Source organism: Camelina sativa, chromosome 8 (assembly GCF_030686135.1).
Source record: "Camelina sativa cultivar CO46 ecotype springtype chromosome 8, ASM3068613v1".
Taxonomy (NCBI): domain Eukaryota; kingdom Viridiplantae; phylum Streptophyta; class Magnoliopsida; order Brassicales; family Brassicaceae; genus Camelina; species Camelina sativa.
Window position 1 is genome coordinate 388,808 of NC_141887.1, and position 15,566 is coordinate 404,373.

At 37.7% G+C, this 15,566-nt stretch overlaps 5 protein-coding genes, 1 non-coding gene and 1 pseudogene across 6 annotated transcripts; 1 reads left to right on the forward strand and 6 right to left on the reverse strand.

The window, feature by feature from the left end:
* Positions 1-24: 24 nt before the first annotated feature.
* LOC147939549 (uncharacterized) lies at positions 25-1,495 on the forward strand. Its single transcript, XM_087460608.1, has 2 exons — positions 25-363; positions 1,103-1,495. Exons 1-2 carry the CDS (start codon positions 162-164, stop codon positions 1,309-1,311), a joined length of 411 nt encoding a protein of 136 aa, XP_087316734.1. The 5' UTR covers positions 25-161; the 3' UTR covers positions 1,312-1,495.
* On the reverse strand, positions 1,447-2,601 carry LOC104705313 (uncharacterized). Its single transcript, XM_019228206.2, has 2 exons — positions 2,390-2,601; positions 1,447-1,693 (listed from the first exon to the last, which is right to left on the reverse strand). The coding sequence occupies exons 1-2, from the start codon at positions 2,501-2,503 to the stop codon at positions 1,592-1,594; spliced, it is 216 nt and encodes a 71-aa protein (XP_019083751.1). The 5' UTR covers positions 2,504-2,601; the 3' UTR covers positions 1,447-1,591.
* An 810-nt stretch (positions 2,602-3,411) lies between these two features.
* LOC104705315 (uncharacterized) lies at positions 3,412-6,283 on the reverse strand. Its single transcript, XR_015563246.1, has 9 exons — positions 6,147-6,283; positions 5,645-5,908; positions 5,391-5,595; positions 5,129-5,292; positions 4,823-4,918; positions 4,468-4,705; positions 4,179-4,367; positions 3,950-4,095; positions 3,412-3,704 (listed from the first exon to the last, which is right to left on the reverse strand). It is a non-coding gene; the product is annotated as an uncharacterized LOC104705315 (transcript).
* A 613-nt stretch (positions 6,284-6,896) lies between these two features.
* On the reverse strand, positions 6,897-7,496 carry LOC104709071 (BON1-associated protein 2 pseudogene; annotated as a pseudogene).
* Positions 7,497-7,692: 196 nt separating this feature from the next.
* Positions 7,693-9,946, reverse strand: LOC104705316 (transcription factor MYB3R-2-like). The gene is made up of 8 exons (XM_010421298.3): positions 9,550-9,946; positions 9,389-9,449; positions 9,258-9,318; positions 9,061-9,167; positions 8,906-8,976; positions 8,693-8,821; positions 8,274-8,572; positions 7,693-8,185 (listed from the first exon to the last, which is right to left on the reverse strand). The coding sequence occupies exons 1-8, from the start codon at positions 9,648-9,650 to the stop codon at positions 7,866-7,868; spliced, it is 1,149 nt and encodes a 382-aa protein (XP_010419600.2). The 5' UTR covers positions 9,651-9,946; the 3' UTR covers positions 7,693-7,865.
* An 817-nt stretch (positions 9,947-10,763) lies between these two features.
* LOC147939550 (uncharacterized) lies at positions 10,764-12,704 on the reverse strand. The gene is made up of 4 exons (XM_087460685.1): positions 12,524-12,704; positions 11,460-11,540; positions 11,227-11,361; positions 10,764-11,068 (listed from the first exon to the last, which is right to left on the reverse strand). The coding sequence occupies exons 1-4, from the start codon at positions 12,632-12,634 to the stop codon at positions 10,976-10,978; spliced, it is 420 nt and encodes a 139-aa protein (XP_087316811.1). The 5' UTR covers positions 12,635-12,704; the 3' UTR covers positions 10,764-10,975.
* Positions 12,705-13,061: 357 nt separating this feature from the next.
* Positions 13,062-15,184, reverse strand: LOC147939551 (uncharacterized). The gene is made up of 5 exons (XM_087460609.1): positions 14,548-15,184; positions 14,192-14,429; positions 13,908-14,099; positions 13,668-13,819; positions 13,062-13,391 (listed from the first exon to the last, which is right to left on the reverse strand). Exons 1-5 carry the CDS (start codon positions 14,737-14,739, stop codon positions 13,362-13,364), a joined length of 804 nt encoding a protein of 267 aa, XP_087316735.1. The 5' UTR covers positions 14,740-15,184; the 3' UTR covers positions 13,062-13,361.
* Positions 15,185-15,566: the final 382 nt, after the last annotated feature.

Here is a 15,566-nt window from a genome sequence, read left to right on the forward strand (position 1 = left end):
TATTATCACATTCCAAGACACGCACGCTCCTCAATTTTGAAAAAAGGCAATAAAAGAAAAAAAAAAAAAAAAAGGCTGTGTAGTTCTTATTTCTCACTCGCTCTACTGAACCTCGAGTTATCGCCGGAGAACCGCAAATCTCAACCGGAATTACAAAGTTGATGGAATCCATGGCTCCAGATACCGAACTTGACATCGATGAAGGAGATCTGGAGAATTTGGAGTTAGAAGTGAAGCAGATGGCCAAGAAGATCTCCGAGTACAGACAAACCCTACCGGACCTTCTCCGGAACACCCTTGATTCTGCGCTTTCGTTTCTCGTACCCGCCGTAATTCCCAACATAGATTCCGGTTCTATCGCAGGCAGGTTCCTTCTTTCTTTCTTTTGTTGGGTTTATCAATTTGGACTAGCGCTTTCTTTCTTTCTTTCTTTCTGGCAGAGTGATTATATAAAATTTAGGGCTTTTCCTTGAAAATTATTGTGTATGTTTTGGGTTCATGAGATAAAATCTTAGTTGGGCACTGGTTCACCTTTTGATTCATGCTTTAAAATTGTCTCTAGCTCAAAACGGGTAGCTATTTATGATTTTGCCTGCATTATGACTGTGTTTTTACATTCTCATGTATCAAATTGGAACAATGGTTTATGTAAGACTCGTATTTTGGGTGTATCTTGTTGCTCAAAATGTAAAATCTTTGCAGCAGAGTCAAGTGTGAGAGAACTTGGTTTGTAAAGTTCTTACCTTAAAGCTAGAGTCTCTATCTCGTTTTCGTCTTCTGCTATGTTCCCATTGTGTAGTTCTCATAACAAACTTTGTTTTGAAGAACTTGTGAAGGGTTCACAGCAGTATTGTAGAGAAACATAAGAGCTTGCTGTAATGTGATTCTTGTCATCTTCTTCTCTTATTTGTATGCTATATTAACCATAATAATACTCTAGTTCACTAAGAGACTTTGTTTGAGAAGGGGTTCATAGTATTGTAGAGAAACACAAGAGCCTGCACTCTGATCCTTGTCTTCTTCCTCTCTTATTAGTATGCTAAATCAACCAATCAATGATGTTTCTCTTTTTATATATATATATATATATATATATATGCAGAAACACAAGCATCTGTGGTGGTGGGAACTGAAGTAGAGCAAGACTCTAGAGAGAAAATGATTCGGCTTAAGGAAATAATGTCAAGGAACGCTGCAAATATACCCAAAGTTGTAAAGAGACTCCGAGATTGTATAGAGCGTATGGACAAACTCGATTCTTTGGACGTTACCACCATTCACCCGGCTTTCAGAAGGCGAAGAATTAACTGACTGGTAGATGAGATCTATTTCTCCTTGAGGGTTGAGGCTCTCCCTTAGCATTTCTTACGAAAGATATCCTGTTGATATGTTAATACGTAATTCTAGATTGATTTGACACGTACATTGGTTACTGACTGTGTTCGGTTGAAACAACATGATCTTTGATTATGTACTATGGAGGAGAGATTAAGAACTTGTTACTGGAAAGAAAAAAAAAAACTAGAAAGTCAAAGTAAAGGGTTACACTTTAGTTGATCACAAAAGTAGATTGACATTTCTAGCTACAAATTCATTTAGCATTGTCAGATTGTTCTTTCCCAGATGACTCTCCCTTTGATCCAAAGATGAATTGCTTCATAGAATCTTGTGCTGATAATATCTTCCTTTTGATCTGTAAAATACATCAATTTTAATTAAGCATGTCAAGACTCAAATTGGCTGAGAAAACCCAATTTTGAAGAAGAGAACATAAATATATATATATATATATATGGACAGCTTCTATGATCATGTAACATTATAACACACCAAAAAATTGTTCATCCCGAAGCCTACATAATACATACAATGGATAACTGATTCAAGGCAAGTACTGTATTTTCACTTCAATAATCACCAAAACAAAACAAAAAACTCAATTAGAAAGCTCATCTACAAAGTTATAATAATCGCACCCCAATCCAAGCTTTTGATTCCAACTCATGTATAAACACAGAAACGAGTTCTCATCCAGATTTTACAGTTACACAAAATAACCAATTAGGTTGAGCATCTCAAGACTAAAAATGGCTGAGAAAACTCATCATGTTCGTGATTCCGAGATAGTAGCTTCATATAACAAAAAAATAACTCATCCCGAACCATACAAAACAATGGATCAAGCAAGTGATTCCGATCCACACTCGGATCACCAAAATCTCAGCAACACATGTCAAGTAAGAATCACCCAAAATTGACGACCTTCTGATTCTTTATTTGACAAAAGCTAATCTACTAAGAAGAAAAGGAGGGTATCCAGATTTCTATCGAAACGAGAGACTTCAATAATTTTGAGTAAAAATGGGGGGGGGGGGGGGGGGGAACTCACGGGATCAAGAACGTTTGGTTCGGGACCGTAATCGCCAGTTAAGAGGAAGTAGGAAGCTACAGCAGTCGCCACCATCGTCGTTCTTTTCACGACCTTATCGGTTTGAGGATTCATCTCCGAATTGTCGCTCGCTCGTTTGACCAGAAAAGAGAAGCAACAAGAGGAGTCGTAAACAATGGCCGAGAATGACAGTTTTGGTGCCGTTTTATCTTTCACACAGAGACTTCAATACATGTTTTCTCTACTTAAACGACACAGCGTACGACTAACTTAAGCTCAAACGACACATCAATCCTCAGAGTCGATCGTGATACTATCCGGCCCATTTCTATCAATTTTCCTATTAGGCCCATCTAACAAGCACATGTAACTGCTTGCCGTTTTAATGTTCAACACATAAACTGCATTACGTGTGCAGGATGGATGCAGAGTGAGGGGAACAAAAACAAAATGTGAGAAAAAAAATTGATACTATTCTGTTCGGCATTCCACACCCGAACTATATATCACCATTCGGAACCTAAACAATGCTTTCAATTGATAAGACTATCACGTGTAAGCTGTTTTATTGATTTCTCAATCAAATGTATTATTAATTTGGCCTGTCTTGTGAATGTAAATACACATAACATTTACCATTGGTTAATAATATAAGCACAAACGATGCTTATATGTGTACTTTTGATTTTCTTAGCGCATAAACCTGGGAACCGCGACTTATGAGTTTATGACCCTGCATGGTTTTATTATTTCAACTAAAACCACAATGCTCGAATGTGTCTTGCCTAGAGGAAGTTGCATTATCTAGCTCAGAACTTCAAGTTATGGGAGATATTGTCAAGAACCGCCGGCCGTAGAAAGGTATAATTCTTTAATATGTTCCAAAGCACATGCCAAAACTAAGTGGATTTGATGCAGTTTTTGACATGAACGAAACATTAACTCTCCACAAACCCGGTTGTCACTAAATGCTCTTGAATGTATCTCTGTTACGTAGGTAGTTTATTTGCCTATGAAAACAATTTTAAGAAATGCTTCACTCTAGAAAAAAGTTAGAAGTAGGCATTACTATCAAACATTCTTACTGTTCGTTTTACTGTCGCTACCACATTTACTGATCAATTTGAAACACACTTTAAAAAGTACAGTTCATAAAAGTAAAATAAAACGACTCGAAAATATGCATAGATCAACCCAAGATTTGCCGCTAGAAGTAGAACGAACCAATCACCAACAAGAGAAGAACACCACCATGGACCAAGTACTCTTTTTCTCCTTCTCGTGTTCACGTCCTCCGTTTCTTAGAATACTTTCCCTACAACGATATACAGATTTCATTAGTAAAAAGCCCAGCATTCAATCTCAACGTTTTCCGATGTTAAAAATTAAAAGCCCATCTGCTTGCTTGAAAACCAAATGCACATCCAGCGGAAAAAAGATAACATGGGTCAGTTTCAGGCAAACTACTTGTGGTAAAGAGGTTGCTCGACTCAAAAATAGTTAGACAGTAACAACGTATTGACACAAAGTCTGTTCAGTTTGGCTTGGATGCACAATTACCTGATGTGAACGGTTTTCTGAATGGCTTCGACTAGAGAGATGCCTGGTGAAACTTTTGAAGCCTTGGCCACCAATATGATTGCATATTAAGCAATACCAGCTGGCAGATTCACCCGTGCACGTATCCTCTTCAAGAGCCCCTGAATCTGGGAAAGGTGGGGAAGTAGCTAGTTCAGCAACAGGTTCGCTAGTTATTTCAACAACACTGTGAGAGAGGAGAAACACACACCTGCTGCCAGAAGAGAGCTTCCCCAGAGGACGGAGTCTTGTTTAAGAGAAGAATAGGAAAACGGCCGGAAAATGTTGTATCCACTCAAAGGTAGAGGGAAGCCTCTCGGATCGCATATGCCCAAAATATTAGCCGGGGGTGGATTCGTAGAAATTCACCGAGACATAAGCGACTTGATGTCTGTGGAACCTGTTTCAGAAGAAACTAAAGACTTGAGAGACTGTGCATTCATCATCCATTATTATACTGTAGGAATCAAGGCATAAAAGGTGAGAAGATATAAATTAACCGTGTGGGGCATAATAAAGAGTGATTCGAGTGGAAGAGAGAGCTTGAAGGATGTCATCATGGACGTTTGTTAATAAGCCAACGGCGTAGATGGTGGGAGGAGCAGAGTAGCCATGAGATTCCAACAAGCGATTGATGGACGGGCGGACTAGACGAGCATCAAAGCCAGGGGGAAGCGGAAACAAATTGATGTCCCAAAAGACCGATGTTACAGCCTCAGCCTCCTCCAGAGTAGCCTTCTACATAAAAGTGAAAAAAGGAAAAGTATTGGAAGGAGGTTTTGAAGCAGACAAACACGAACGGGTTCAAAATGTAGAAATCACAAGGGTTATCAGCTGATACTAGTTAAAACTTGCCTCTGGTTGCCATCTCACAATGGTGGGGGGATTCTCATCCTCGTCCCTGAATCTCGGCAAGGGTAAATGATCCTCGAAAGGCAGGTACTCCGTCCTCTGTTTGAATACAAAAACAAAAACAAATGCAAATCAAGTGTGGAAAAGGATAAAATGGCGTCAGAATTAGGCAAACAGAACTAGCTACAAGTGAGAAAAGGGAAAACAGGTAGACAATGCATGAGGTTGTGTGACTCAAAAATAGTTACAAAGGGAAAAAAAAAAAAAAAAAAAAAAAAAAAAAAAAGTATATACAGGATGCTTAATTACCGTAACTACATGTCCTTCGGAAGAGAGATGGCTGGTGAAAGTATCGAAGCCTTGGCCACGAAGATCTTCGCCATCGCCAACAAGATCTTGGCATATTGAGCAGAACCAGACGGCAGATTGATCCGTTGTTTCACTGCATTTATCATCCTCAAGTGTCCCTGACACTGTGGGGAAATAATAAAAGTAGAGAGCTATTACAGAAACAGATATGCCTGAGGTTAATTATTTCAACAACAATGTGAGAGTGGACAAATACACAGACCTGTCAGAATTAAGTTAATCCAGGTGATGGCATCTTCTTCAGGAGAAGTAAATGAAAACGGCCTGAATAGGTTGTATCCACTTTCAAGTGGTGACGGGAAGGCATTGGGAAAGCATATGCCCAACATATTAGCTGGAGGTGAATTCTCATCCATCCACTCATCCATAAGTGACATGATGGCTGAGGAACCTGTTTCAGAAAGAAACTAAAGACTTGAAGAAACTCTCTATATATAAAGTATAAACAGAAGAAACTAAAGAATTGGAACTCTCATATTCAAGGATGATCCCAGAGGAAGAGAGAGCTCGAAGGATGTCAACATGGACGTCTGTTAGTATGCCAACGGCGTAGATGGTGACAGGACCAGAGTAGCCATGAGATTCCAAGAGCCCATTAATGCACGGACGGACCCGACGTGGATCAAAGCCAGGGGGAACCGGATACTCCTTGATGTCCCAATAGACCAATGTTACAGCCTTATCCTCCTTCCCCGTAGCCTTCTTCATCATTCAATAAACCTAACGAAAATCAAAATTTCAATATTGGGGAAGCAGATCAGATCGCTAACAACGGAATATCGAAACAACAGATATATACGCATTAGTCGGAGAGATCGATTGACACCGTTAAATCACCGACCGAGAAAGAGAGAGAAAGCGAAACACGGCCGTAGACCGCAAATACAAATACTTGTGGTGAGCAAAAATATACATATAATTCATAGGGTTCTAAGCAATAGGGGATCGAGAAATTTACCTGAGAGATACGTAGAGTTGGTTGAGTCTCGAAATCGCCTAGGAGAGTACAAGCAATGTCTTAGGCGAAGAAGATGACAGTTTTGGTGCCGTTTATATCATTAACACAGAGACTGCTTGCAATACATGTTTTCTCCACTTACAAACAACACAGCGTGCGACTAGATTAAGCTTGAACGACACATTGATCACTTCAGGCCGTTTTTAACTTATTTTATCCTCATACTTATTTTTAAAATATCCGGCCCATTTCTATCAGTTTTCCTCTCTAATTTAGGCCCATTATCTAACAAGCACATCAGTTAATGATCGACACAGAGAGTGCATTACGTGCATGTTCTATCTATATCTAACTTCTAACTAAGCAAAGCAAGCATCTGTGAATGGAGAAGGTGCAGCCGTGCAGGATGGATGCAGAGTGAGCGGAACAAAATCAAGATGTGAGAAAAAAAATTGACTCTATTCTGTTCACTCCATTCGGAACCTAAACAATGCTTTCAATTGATAGACTATCTCACTTGATTTATTGATATCTCAACGAAATGTTGATTTGGCCTGTCTTGTGAACGTGTGACTACTACACATAACATTAACCATTGGCTGATAATATATACACAAACGATGTTTGAATTGGTACTTATAAGTTATAAGGCGTTTTAATCACCTCTCGATTGGCGTGTCTTTTGAAATATACACAACATAACATGTGATCGTAATGCAAGCCAGTTGACAACATAACCATTGTCATATCTCGATTCAATCTATTCTAAACAAATGTACCGAAAAGAAAAAGAAAAAAAAACCATAACAAACCGAGCAGTAAGGGTTTTTGATTTGCTAATAAAAAGTACCGAATAAAATCATCTAATTACACAAACAAGACACCAGTTAACGTAACCAAAAGGGACGCAGACCGGATTTAAGATCTGATTTTGTGGGAACGATCCTCACAGAGAAATTGACAATCCCGTTACGTTTGCCGTACTCGTCCCACAGTCTATAACTCAGACAGTGCAAAAAACCCTCAGGCGCATACTCTCCCGTAAAATCCTTAACCGGAACACGTGCCGTTCCCACGCGCTTATCCTCCCCTGAACTCCGGCACGAAACCTCCACGTACATGACCGTCGGTAATTCTTTCCCCGACGAAAACTCCGTCTCTAGCTTGTCCTCCCACACCGGATAATCCCCACCGGTCTCGTCCACACTCGTTCTCATCAGATGTTTCCAATTGTTCCCTGCCATGCCGAAAGCAACGACGGCGTTCTTTTTAACCGGTCTTTTATTGTAGACGAGATCCTCCGCCGATATGCCCGTGATTTGTATTTTACGACTCATTCTGCTTCGATCTAGTATTTGCTTTCACCACGAGAACCTTAAAAAAAAAGATATGATATTATGGTTCTCTTTTTTTTATTATTATTATTCACGAGTAACTTGTATTTATCTATGTAACATACTAACATATATATAGGGGTATTTATTGTTTATTTTTTTTTTACATGTTAGTTTATTGTTTTTAAGTTAAGATTAGGAAACTAGGAAGGTGGTAAGAAAATACGTTCAGAAGAGGAGAAGCTTCCTTCTGTCTTCCTAATTTTAATATCGGAAACATAATAAAAAGAAAGAAAGTTTAATGAGTATCATTAAACTTGATGATTCTTAAGTACCAAAGCTATAAAAGAAATTACATAAAAAAAAAAAAGCAACATATTTCTGGTCACATGAAGTCAAAATCTAAACGCCTCTCCAAGGGTTTTGAGCCAGAGCAAGTGTTGCGTTTCGCAAGTCTGTACTTGGAGAAAGGAGAAGTCGAGTGTTCTTCCTCACTTGACATGTGACTTCCACCATCTATGTGAAACGGCGTGTTCAGCTCGTTTTGTCTGTGCCATTTCAAAGCTGGTGAGCTTCTTTTGGAGATAATGGAGGGTGTGTTGAAAGTACTCGCAGCCATTCTCAATCTCTTTTTGATCTCCTTCACTTCTTGTATGCACTCATTATCTTTGCTGCTCTGTGGAGTTTCTTGAGTACTCTCTGAAACTTCTTACATAAATATAGTACAACTTGTTAACATGTGATGATCAAACTGTGAAACGTGTCCAATCATATATACATATTTCACCCTTACCATTGAGGCTTGACCAGTCAGATTCTACTGATGATGAGATTGATTCATCTCCTCTAAGAGAGCTTGTGGAGCTAGGAGTGCTCCTCCAACTCGTGGGTCCTAATGTTAACTCCAAGGAATCCCTTAGAGGACTCTTCACTGCAGCTTCCTCGATTTGTAATGTTTTGTGATTAAAAAAGTTGTATTCAAAACCAGAAGGTCTAGAACCATATAAGACACCAGGGGAGAGGTTACTAGGAAACTGCTCCAGCCTCTTCTTAACTGAGCAATTCCAGTGGTTCTTAATATTGTTCTCCGTCCTGTGAGTTTCCATGACCAAGATTTTAGAGTGAAATAAAAGACAAACAAGCCCCACTATCTCTTCATCTAAAACCTGACAAAGGTGATCAGTATTATTCTAAGTTATAATTAGGACAAACCTTCCAGGCAAGAGCTTGGCAATCTCTGCCCACTTATTGCCGTGTTCTCTTTGTGATTGAACGAGAATGAGTTCCTCTTCTCTAATCCACGCAGTTTTTTTAATAGTCGGATTCAAATGATTATGCCACCTAAAATACATAACAAAAAAATTAATATAACCAGCTTTATGGGAAAATGTTATGCATGGAAACCAAATGCGAAAAGAAAAAGACCTTTCACGACATTGCTTGCCGATGCGACCAGGGAGTTGCTTTGAAATTTTCGACCATTGAGGCCTATCATTCTTCATATGATCCTTAACCACTTAGTACTAATGAAACAACGTAGGTATAGCTAGCATATATCAATAAGGGAAACCAGAAATTACATATTTTGTCCAATGTCCTTTGCAAAGGTTCGGATCAAGAACCTTTAGCCAACGGTGCTGACACTGGACTTCGCTTCTCTTGTCTTTCAATCCAGGAACACCCTCAACTAAACAAAGAGACCAAGAGTTACAAATTTGGTTTTAGAGTATAACAGTGATGATGACAAACCATTCAAAAAAATCTATATATCAATTACCAATCTTTTTCCAGCTGGTATGCCCTTTGTTCATCTGCACAGAATTCGTCAAAAGTTCGTCCTGTAGATATGATGGAAAGAAGAATTCAATCACACAAAAACATGAACAATTGCAAAAGATCTACGTATACCTCTTCGGAAGTCCATCCTCCTTTAGTTGATCTTCTCGTAGGACCACTCACTCTTTTGCATCTTTTACCACAAAAGAAAAAAATAAACAAAATCCATCATAATAATTAAGTAGCCACAATATATATTATACAATTCAGAAACGAACAAAATTAAAACATACCCTAGAGAAAAGTCAACTGCAATGGTAGGAGTAACTTGGGTGGCGGCACTGATATCAGACTCGGATTCTGATCGATTCAAATCATTAGATTCTGTCGTCATAGTTCCTCAACAATTTTGTAAAACCCTAATCGACGACACACAAATTAACGAGAAAAATATCGAAGAAAACGATATGATGAGTGTACAACTACATATCTTAACTAAAAAAACTATAACAGGAACAGAGAGAGATTCAACAGGAGAAAGGAAAAGAAACTATTAGAAACACAAAGAAGAATCAAAATCGTAGAAAGAGGAGAGACTCGTCTCTTTAAGGATTTGTCGTCCTTCCGTTCCGTAACGGCTACCCAAATCTTTTTTCCCCCTTTTTCTTCTCTCTCTCTATATCTTTACTCATTTTTTTCAATACTCTTTTCTTACCTTATTACTTTTTTAAACGGCAAATCAGTTCTACTCTTTTCTTAACTTAACGTATTGAATTTTTTATGTTTTTTTTCTTTTCTTTTTTATAATCAAAATTATTTTTTTTAACAACAAATTAATACTATTTAGATCAAACTTCAAAAATATATCTCTTGTAAAAGTAAATCTAAACTGAATTATCACAACGGAAAAAAAAATTTACATTCTGAACTTGAAAAAATATATAAGAAAGAAATGAGAAGTCTAAAAAAAAATAGAGACAAGTAGTGCAATCGTTATGCATACTTTACTTTACACGTTGAAGACAACTGATCAATCTTTTATTTTTGTTTGCATTCTAAAATGGAGCCACAATTATCTCCCTCGAACAAGCATGTGATTTTTCCTGGTATGGGAATAAACCCCATTATATTTGTAAAGAAATTATAATTTGAATCTTCAAAGTATGCATCACATATACATACCAATGGCGAAACTTATATTTCTAATGCTTCCTCCAGTAGTTCAACCAATTTAATGATGAAACTTTTTAGTCCAAGCTTTCCCAATAATAGTTAATGGTGACCGCATTTGAAGAAATGAACAAGGAGAAATATCTTATTTTTTTCTCTTTGTTCCTAATTAACTTTTGTTTATCAATATTTAACTTTCATTTGAATTTTATTGAAATTTTATATAGTTCTAATGGGGTTTTGAAGAAATTACCAATTACTCAGATCTTTTAGAGTATTTTTCTATTGAAATCCTCCAGAGAATATAAATTAAACCATCGGAAAAACATACCCCAAATGAACAAGAAACACATTTATGCCTCTAAAAGTAAGAGTATGTAAATATTAACACACAGTAAATCCCTAAAGTATCTCTTGTCTATAAGAGAAGGGATATTTGAAATTTATTTAATAAGTTAAGAAATTCTATTAGTAAAAAGTAAAAACTGAGCATTTTTATTGGCTAAACAAACACAAACAAAAATAGTTCTAAGTGTTTGTTGACCACAACTAGTTCTGGACGGCTCGACGACAAGTACGGACGTTGTGGCCGAGGTAGTGGCATCTACTGCACCTATGAATCCTTATTCCCGCATAAGGGTTCTGCAATGCATAAGATATTCTTATATATGTGAAATGAACACCACCAGCTTCATCTAGGGTACATGAAATTTTTCTCCCAAATGAACCATAAATATAAATAGACAATAAGTAGAACATTGAGAATATGAAGTGTGTGATGGGAGAAAGAAATGACTTACAATCTTGTGGATGATTGGATAGGGACAAGTAACGCAGTTATGTCCAATCTCTTTGCACCTTGAACACACTTGCAACTTCGCTTCCTCGGCTGTTTCTCTGTTGAGCCAGACTTCGTTCTTCACGTAATCATGTGACTTGTAGATGCATTGAAAAATTAATTTGTTTATATATACATGAATAAGTTCATCTACCAATGAGAAAGAAGGTTTGGTGCATATATGTTTTTACGTACCTGATCCGCCATTTTACGGAAGTGTCTGTAGAATGATCTTTTAGAGTAAAACTTTTGTCTTGTCCTTACATTCAAATAGTACTGTAATAAGAAGCAGATAAACGGAAACTCAAAAGGTAAGAGATCTTAGTTTGAAACCATAAATTTGACAAAGACGGCACAAAGAATCAAAGATGAACGATAACAGTTTGTGTACAAGAATCTAAAGTTAGATACTTCGATGTTTCTGTTAAAATAGTTTGAATGACAAATAAGAATTTAATAGCTAGTCATCAAAATCCAACTTAATTTAAAGCAACGCCATCTTGTATATGCCTTTGTTGGTATCTCTTCAATGAACTGTACTAACATCTCAAAGCATGACACATTAAGACTTAATTAAGAGCTTCACTTAACTCAGTACTAGCTAGCCATCAGGTATATGAGCCATGTCAGTATAATAATAAAAAACTCAAACCCCTTTAGCTAACAGCAAAAGACCTCTAACTCTCTACTTCAAAGTTTAGCATATACATTAATATGGAATGCATGAAAAGTCCATGAAAGGGTAACCAATGATGCACACAAATAATTAACTCAAAGTCAGGATTCTCTCTATTCATTAGTTTAATGGTTTTCTTAGTAGCATATGGTCACAGAAGTGAATATATAAATACTAAATCAAATATATATTCACCTTTGATTCTTCTAATGGAACTGAATAATAAATCTTACGAATTCCAAAATGTTACAAAACTCACAGTATACTGTACATACTGATGCATCTTAGCATAAATCATACGTTGAAGCTTTAATTTTAGATCGGTAACCCTGTTGTCATTGTTCACATAAAAAAAATGATGCAATTCCACGTAGAGGAATTGTGTTACAAACACGTGATGATGAGACTGATTCATCTCTTCTTAGAGAGCATTGTAAATCAAAATAACAAATCAAATCAAACATCAAAGGGCATATATAGATGCCATGACCGGATAAGTAAATGCTTAAGAAAACATCACATGACAGCATATATATATATATATATATATATACAGAGGGAAGTGAGAAGATTATGTGCATACCGGATTGATAGCTCGACCGCTACTATTGACTTGGTGGTGAGTGACCCACAAGTCAGGCAAGATGATAGTTTTCTTAGCCTCTTTGTTTGTGGTGGATCTGGTCGTTGCCATAGCTGTTGTAACGCTCGAACTAATTGAAAAATGTCGCCTAAGAAATTAACACCCTTTGGTTTGGACAAGATAAGAGTTTAACAAAAGTGTTGTCTCAATGAGGCTAGAAACTCCACGTGTTCTGTTCCGCATAGCTTTAAGATATGTTTTTGGCTACTTGGGTTTCGACGTTTCTTTTGTTGGGCTTCCTATTTGGAATGATTACACAAGCAAACTTTGAACACATTTTTCGTGTTTCCTTATAAAGAGAGCAATTGGATAGAGACTAAAATTCAAAATTAGGGTTTCTTTTTCTAATTCATGGATTGGGAACCAGCCGTTACAAGTTCGAACACTGACCTCAAGATACGGCACCGTTTTGTCACAGCCAATCAAATACAGTTTTTTTTTTTTTTTTTTTTTTACCATATTTTGACATTGGAAAAAGTTTTGTTTTCGAAGATTAACATCTTTAAAGTACCAAAGAAGAAAAAACTAGTGTTAGGAAAACTCATAATTATTTACATGTTCACAAGAGTCAATGGTCAATCTTCCTTGAGAGTATTTGGGGAAGGAGTCTTAGGAGACAAGCCAAGATCTCTGCACAACTCTTCATCAGGCTGCAAGCTTTCAGGTATTGCACCAAACGCTCTTCTTGAAGTTTCAAATCCAGACGCCAGGCAGACAATATCCTCAAGTTTTTCCCCACGCTAATCGAAGACGACGCAAACACACTTCTTCTTCTTGTTCACGTCCTCCGTTTCTTAGAAGAGCTTCCCTACAACGTTTAAATTTGGTTAATAAAAACAAAACTAGAATTCAAAAGATTAAAAATTACGTTGTCTGATGTTAAAAACTCAAAGCTCATCTACTTGAAAACCAAATGCATGTCCACTGGAAAAAGATGACATGGGTCAGATCCAGGGCAAAACAAAACTAGAACTGAGAAAGGCAAACTACTTATATTAAGAGTTTTTCGACTAAAAAAATAGTTAGACAGTGACAACGTATTGACACAAAAGTATGTCCAGTTTGGGCTTGTATGCTTAATTACCTCATGTGAAATGTTTTGTGAATGGTTTGGACTAGAGAGATGCTTGGTGAAACTTTCAAAGCCTTGGCCACCAATATGATTGCATATTAAGCAACACCAGCTGGCAGATTCACCCGTTTTACTACACTTATCCTCTTCAAGAGCCCCTGAATCTGGGAAAGGTGGGGAAGTAGCTAGTTCAGCAACAACTTTGCTAGTTATTTCAATAACAACACTGTGAGAGGGGAGAAACACACACACCTGCCGGCGCCAGAAGAGAGCTTCCCCAGAGGACGGAGTCTTGTTTAGGAGAAGAATATGAAAACGGCCGGAAAATGTTGTATCCACTCAAAGGTAGAGGGAAGCCTCTCGGATCGCATATGCCCAAAATATTAGCTGGGGGTGGATTCTTAGAGGTCCACTGAGACATAAGCAACCTGATGTCTGAGGTACCTGTTTCAGAAGAAACTAAAAGACTTGAGACTGTGTATTCATCATCCATTATACTGTAGGAATTAAGGCATAAAGGATGAGAAGATATTAACCGTGGGGGGCATAATAAAGAGTGATTCCAGTGGAAGAGAGAGCTTGAAGGATGTCATCATGGACGTTTGTTAGTATGCCAACGACGTAGATGGTGGGAGGAGAAGTGTAGCCACGAGACACCAAACACTGATTGATGCACGAACGGACCAGACGAGCATCAAAGCCAGGGGGAACGGGAAACAAATTGATGTCCCAAAAGACCGATATTACAGCCTCAACCTCCTCCGGAGTAGCCTTCTACATAAAAAGTTTTTTTAAAAAAGGAAAACTATTGGTAGGAGGTTTTGAAGCAGACAAACACGTACGGGTTCAAAATGTAGAAATCTCAACGTTATCAGATCATACTAAAACTTGCCTCTGGTTTCCATCTCACCATGGTGGGAGGATTCTCATCCTCGTCCCTGAATCTCGGCAAGGGTATAAAATCCTCCACAGGCAGGTACTCCGTCCTCTGTTTGGAAACAATACCATATGCACATCCAGTGTGGAAAGGGAAAGCATATGCCCAACATATTAGCTGGAGGTGAATTCTCATCCATCCACTCATCCATAAGTGACATGATGGCTGAGGAACCTGTTTCAGAAAGAAACTAAAGACTTGAAGAAACTCTCTATATATAAAGTATAAACAGAAGAAACTAAAGAATTGGAACTCTCATATTCAAGGATGATCCCAGAGGAAGAGAGAGCTCGAAGGATGTCAACATGGACGTCTGTTAGTATGCCAACGGCGTAGATGGTGACAGGACCAGAGTAGCCATGAGATTCCAAGAGCCCATTAATGCACGGACGGACCCGACGTGGATCAAAGCCAGGGGGAACCGGATACTCCTTGATGTCCCAATAGACCAATGTTACAGCCTTACCCTCCTTCCCCGTAGCCTTCTTCATCATTCAATAAACCTAACAAAATCAAAATTTCAATATTGGGGAAGCAGATCAGATCGCTAAGAACGGAATATCAAAACAACAGATAGATACGTAATTGTTTTACCAAAAAAAAAAAAAATATATATATATATATACGTATTTGGTATTTCAACCTGAGGCTGAGATACGCAGAGATGGTTGAATCCCGAAATCGCCTAACGTCATGGAACGAGCAGTTACAAGTTTGAACACTTCCCTGAAGACACGCGCGTCACCGTTTTACCATAGCAAATCAAATCACAGTTTTGGAAAATGTTTTTTTTTTTCTAAGGGTTACACTGCACAAAAAAAAAAAAGAAAAAAAAAAAAACTAGTAGTGTTAGGCAAAACAAGGGTAAAATCAGTCATGTACATATCTAATTTTCATATTAAGTGGGGTATTGAACTTCATATTTTAGAAGATTTTAGAGTATTTTTAAAATTACTTGTTATTCAGTTAATTTT

Excerpts from the sequence above, each read along its gene's own strand:
- LOC104705313 (XM_019228206.2), bottom strand. The coding sequence starts at position 2,503 with ATGAATCCTCAAACCGATAAGGTCGTGAAAAGAACGACGATGGTGGCG. Across the intron at positions 1,694-2,389 it reads AACCAAACGTTCTTGATCCC|ATCAAAAGGAAGATATTATC; the intron begins GTGAGTTCCCCC and ends TGTATTTTACAG.
- LOC104705316 (XM_010421298.3), bottom strand. The coding sequence starts at position 9,650 with ATGACGACAGAATCTAATGATTTGAATCGATCAGAATCCGAGTCTGAT. Across the intron at positions 9,319-9,388 it reads GAGGATGGACTTCCGAAGAG|GACGAACTTTTGACGAATTC; the intron begins GTATACGTAGAT and ends TCATATCTACAG. Across the intron at positions 8,977-9,060 it reads AAGGACATTGGACAAAATAT|AATGATAGGCCTCAATGGTC; the intron begins GTAATTTCTGGT and ends GATCATATGAAG.
- LOC147939549 (XM_087460608.1), top strand. The coding sequence starts at position 162 with ATGGAATCCATGGCTCCAGATACCGAACTTGACATCGATGAAGGAGAT. Across the intron at positions 364-1,102 it reads AGATTCCGGTTCTATCGCAG|AAACACAAGCATCTGTGGTG; the intron begins GCAGGTTCCTTC and ends ATATATATGCAG.
- LOC147939551 (XM_087460609.1), bottom strand. The coding sequence starts at position 14,739 with ATGAGTGGATGGATGAGAATTCACCTCCAGCTAATATGTTGGGCATAT. Across the intron at positions 14,430-14,547 it reads TGGTGAGATGGAAACCAGAG|AAGGCTACTCCGGAGGAGGT; the intron begins GCAAGTTTTAGT and ends CTTTTTATGTAG. Across the intron at positions 13,392-13,667 it reads CACAAAACATTTCACATGAG|GGAAGCTCTTCTAAGAAACG; the intron begins GTAATTAAGCAT and ends TAAACGTTGTAG.
- LOC147939550 (XM_087460685.1), bottom strand. The coding sequence starts at position 12,634 with ATGGCAACGACCAGATCCACCACAAACAAAGAGGCTAAGAAAACTATC. Across the intron at positions 11,541-12,523 it reads GCGGTCGAGCTATCAATCCG|TACTATTTGAATGTAAGGAC; the intron begins GTATGCACATAA and ends TTCTTATTACAG. Across the intron at positions 11,362-11,459 it reads TCCGTAAAATGGCGGATCAG|TCACATGATTACGTGAAGAA; the intron begins GTACGTAAAAAC and ends TGCATCTACAAG.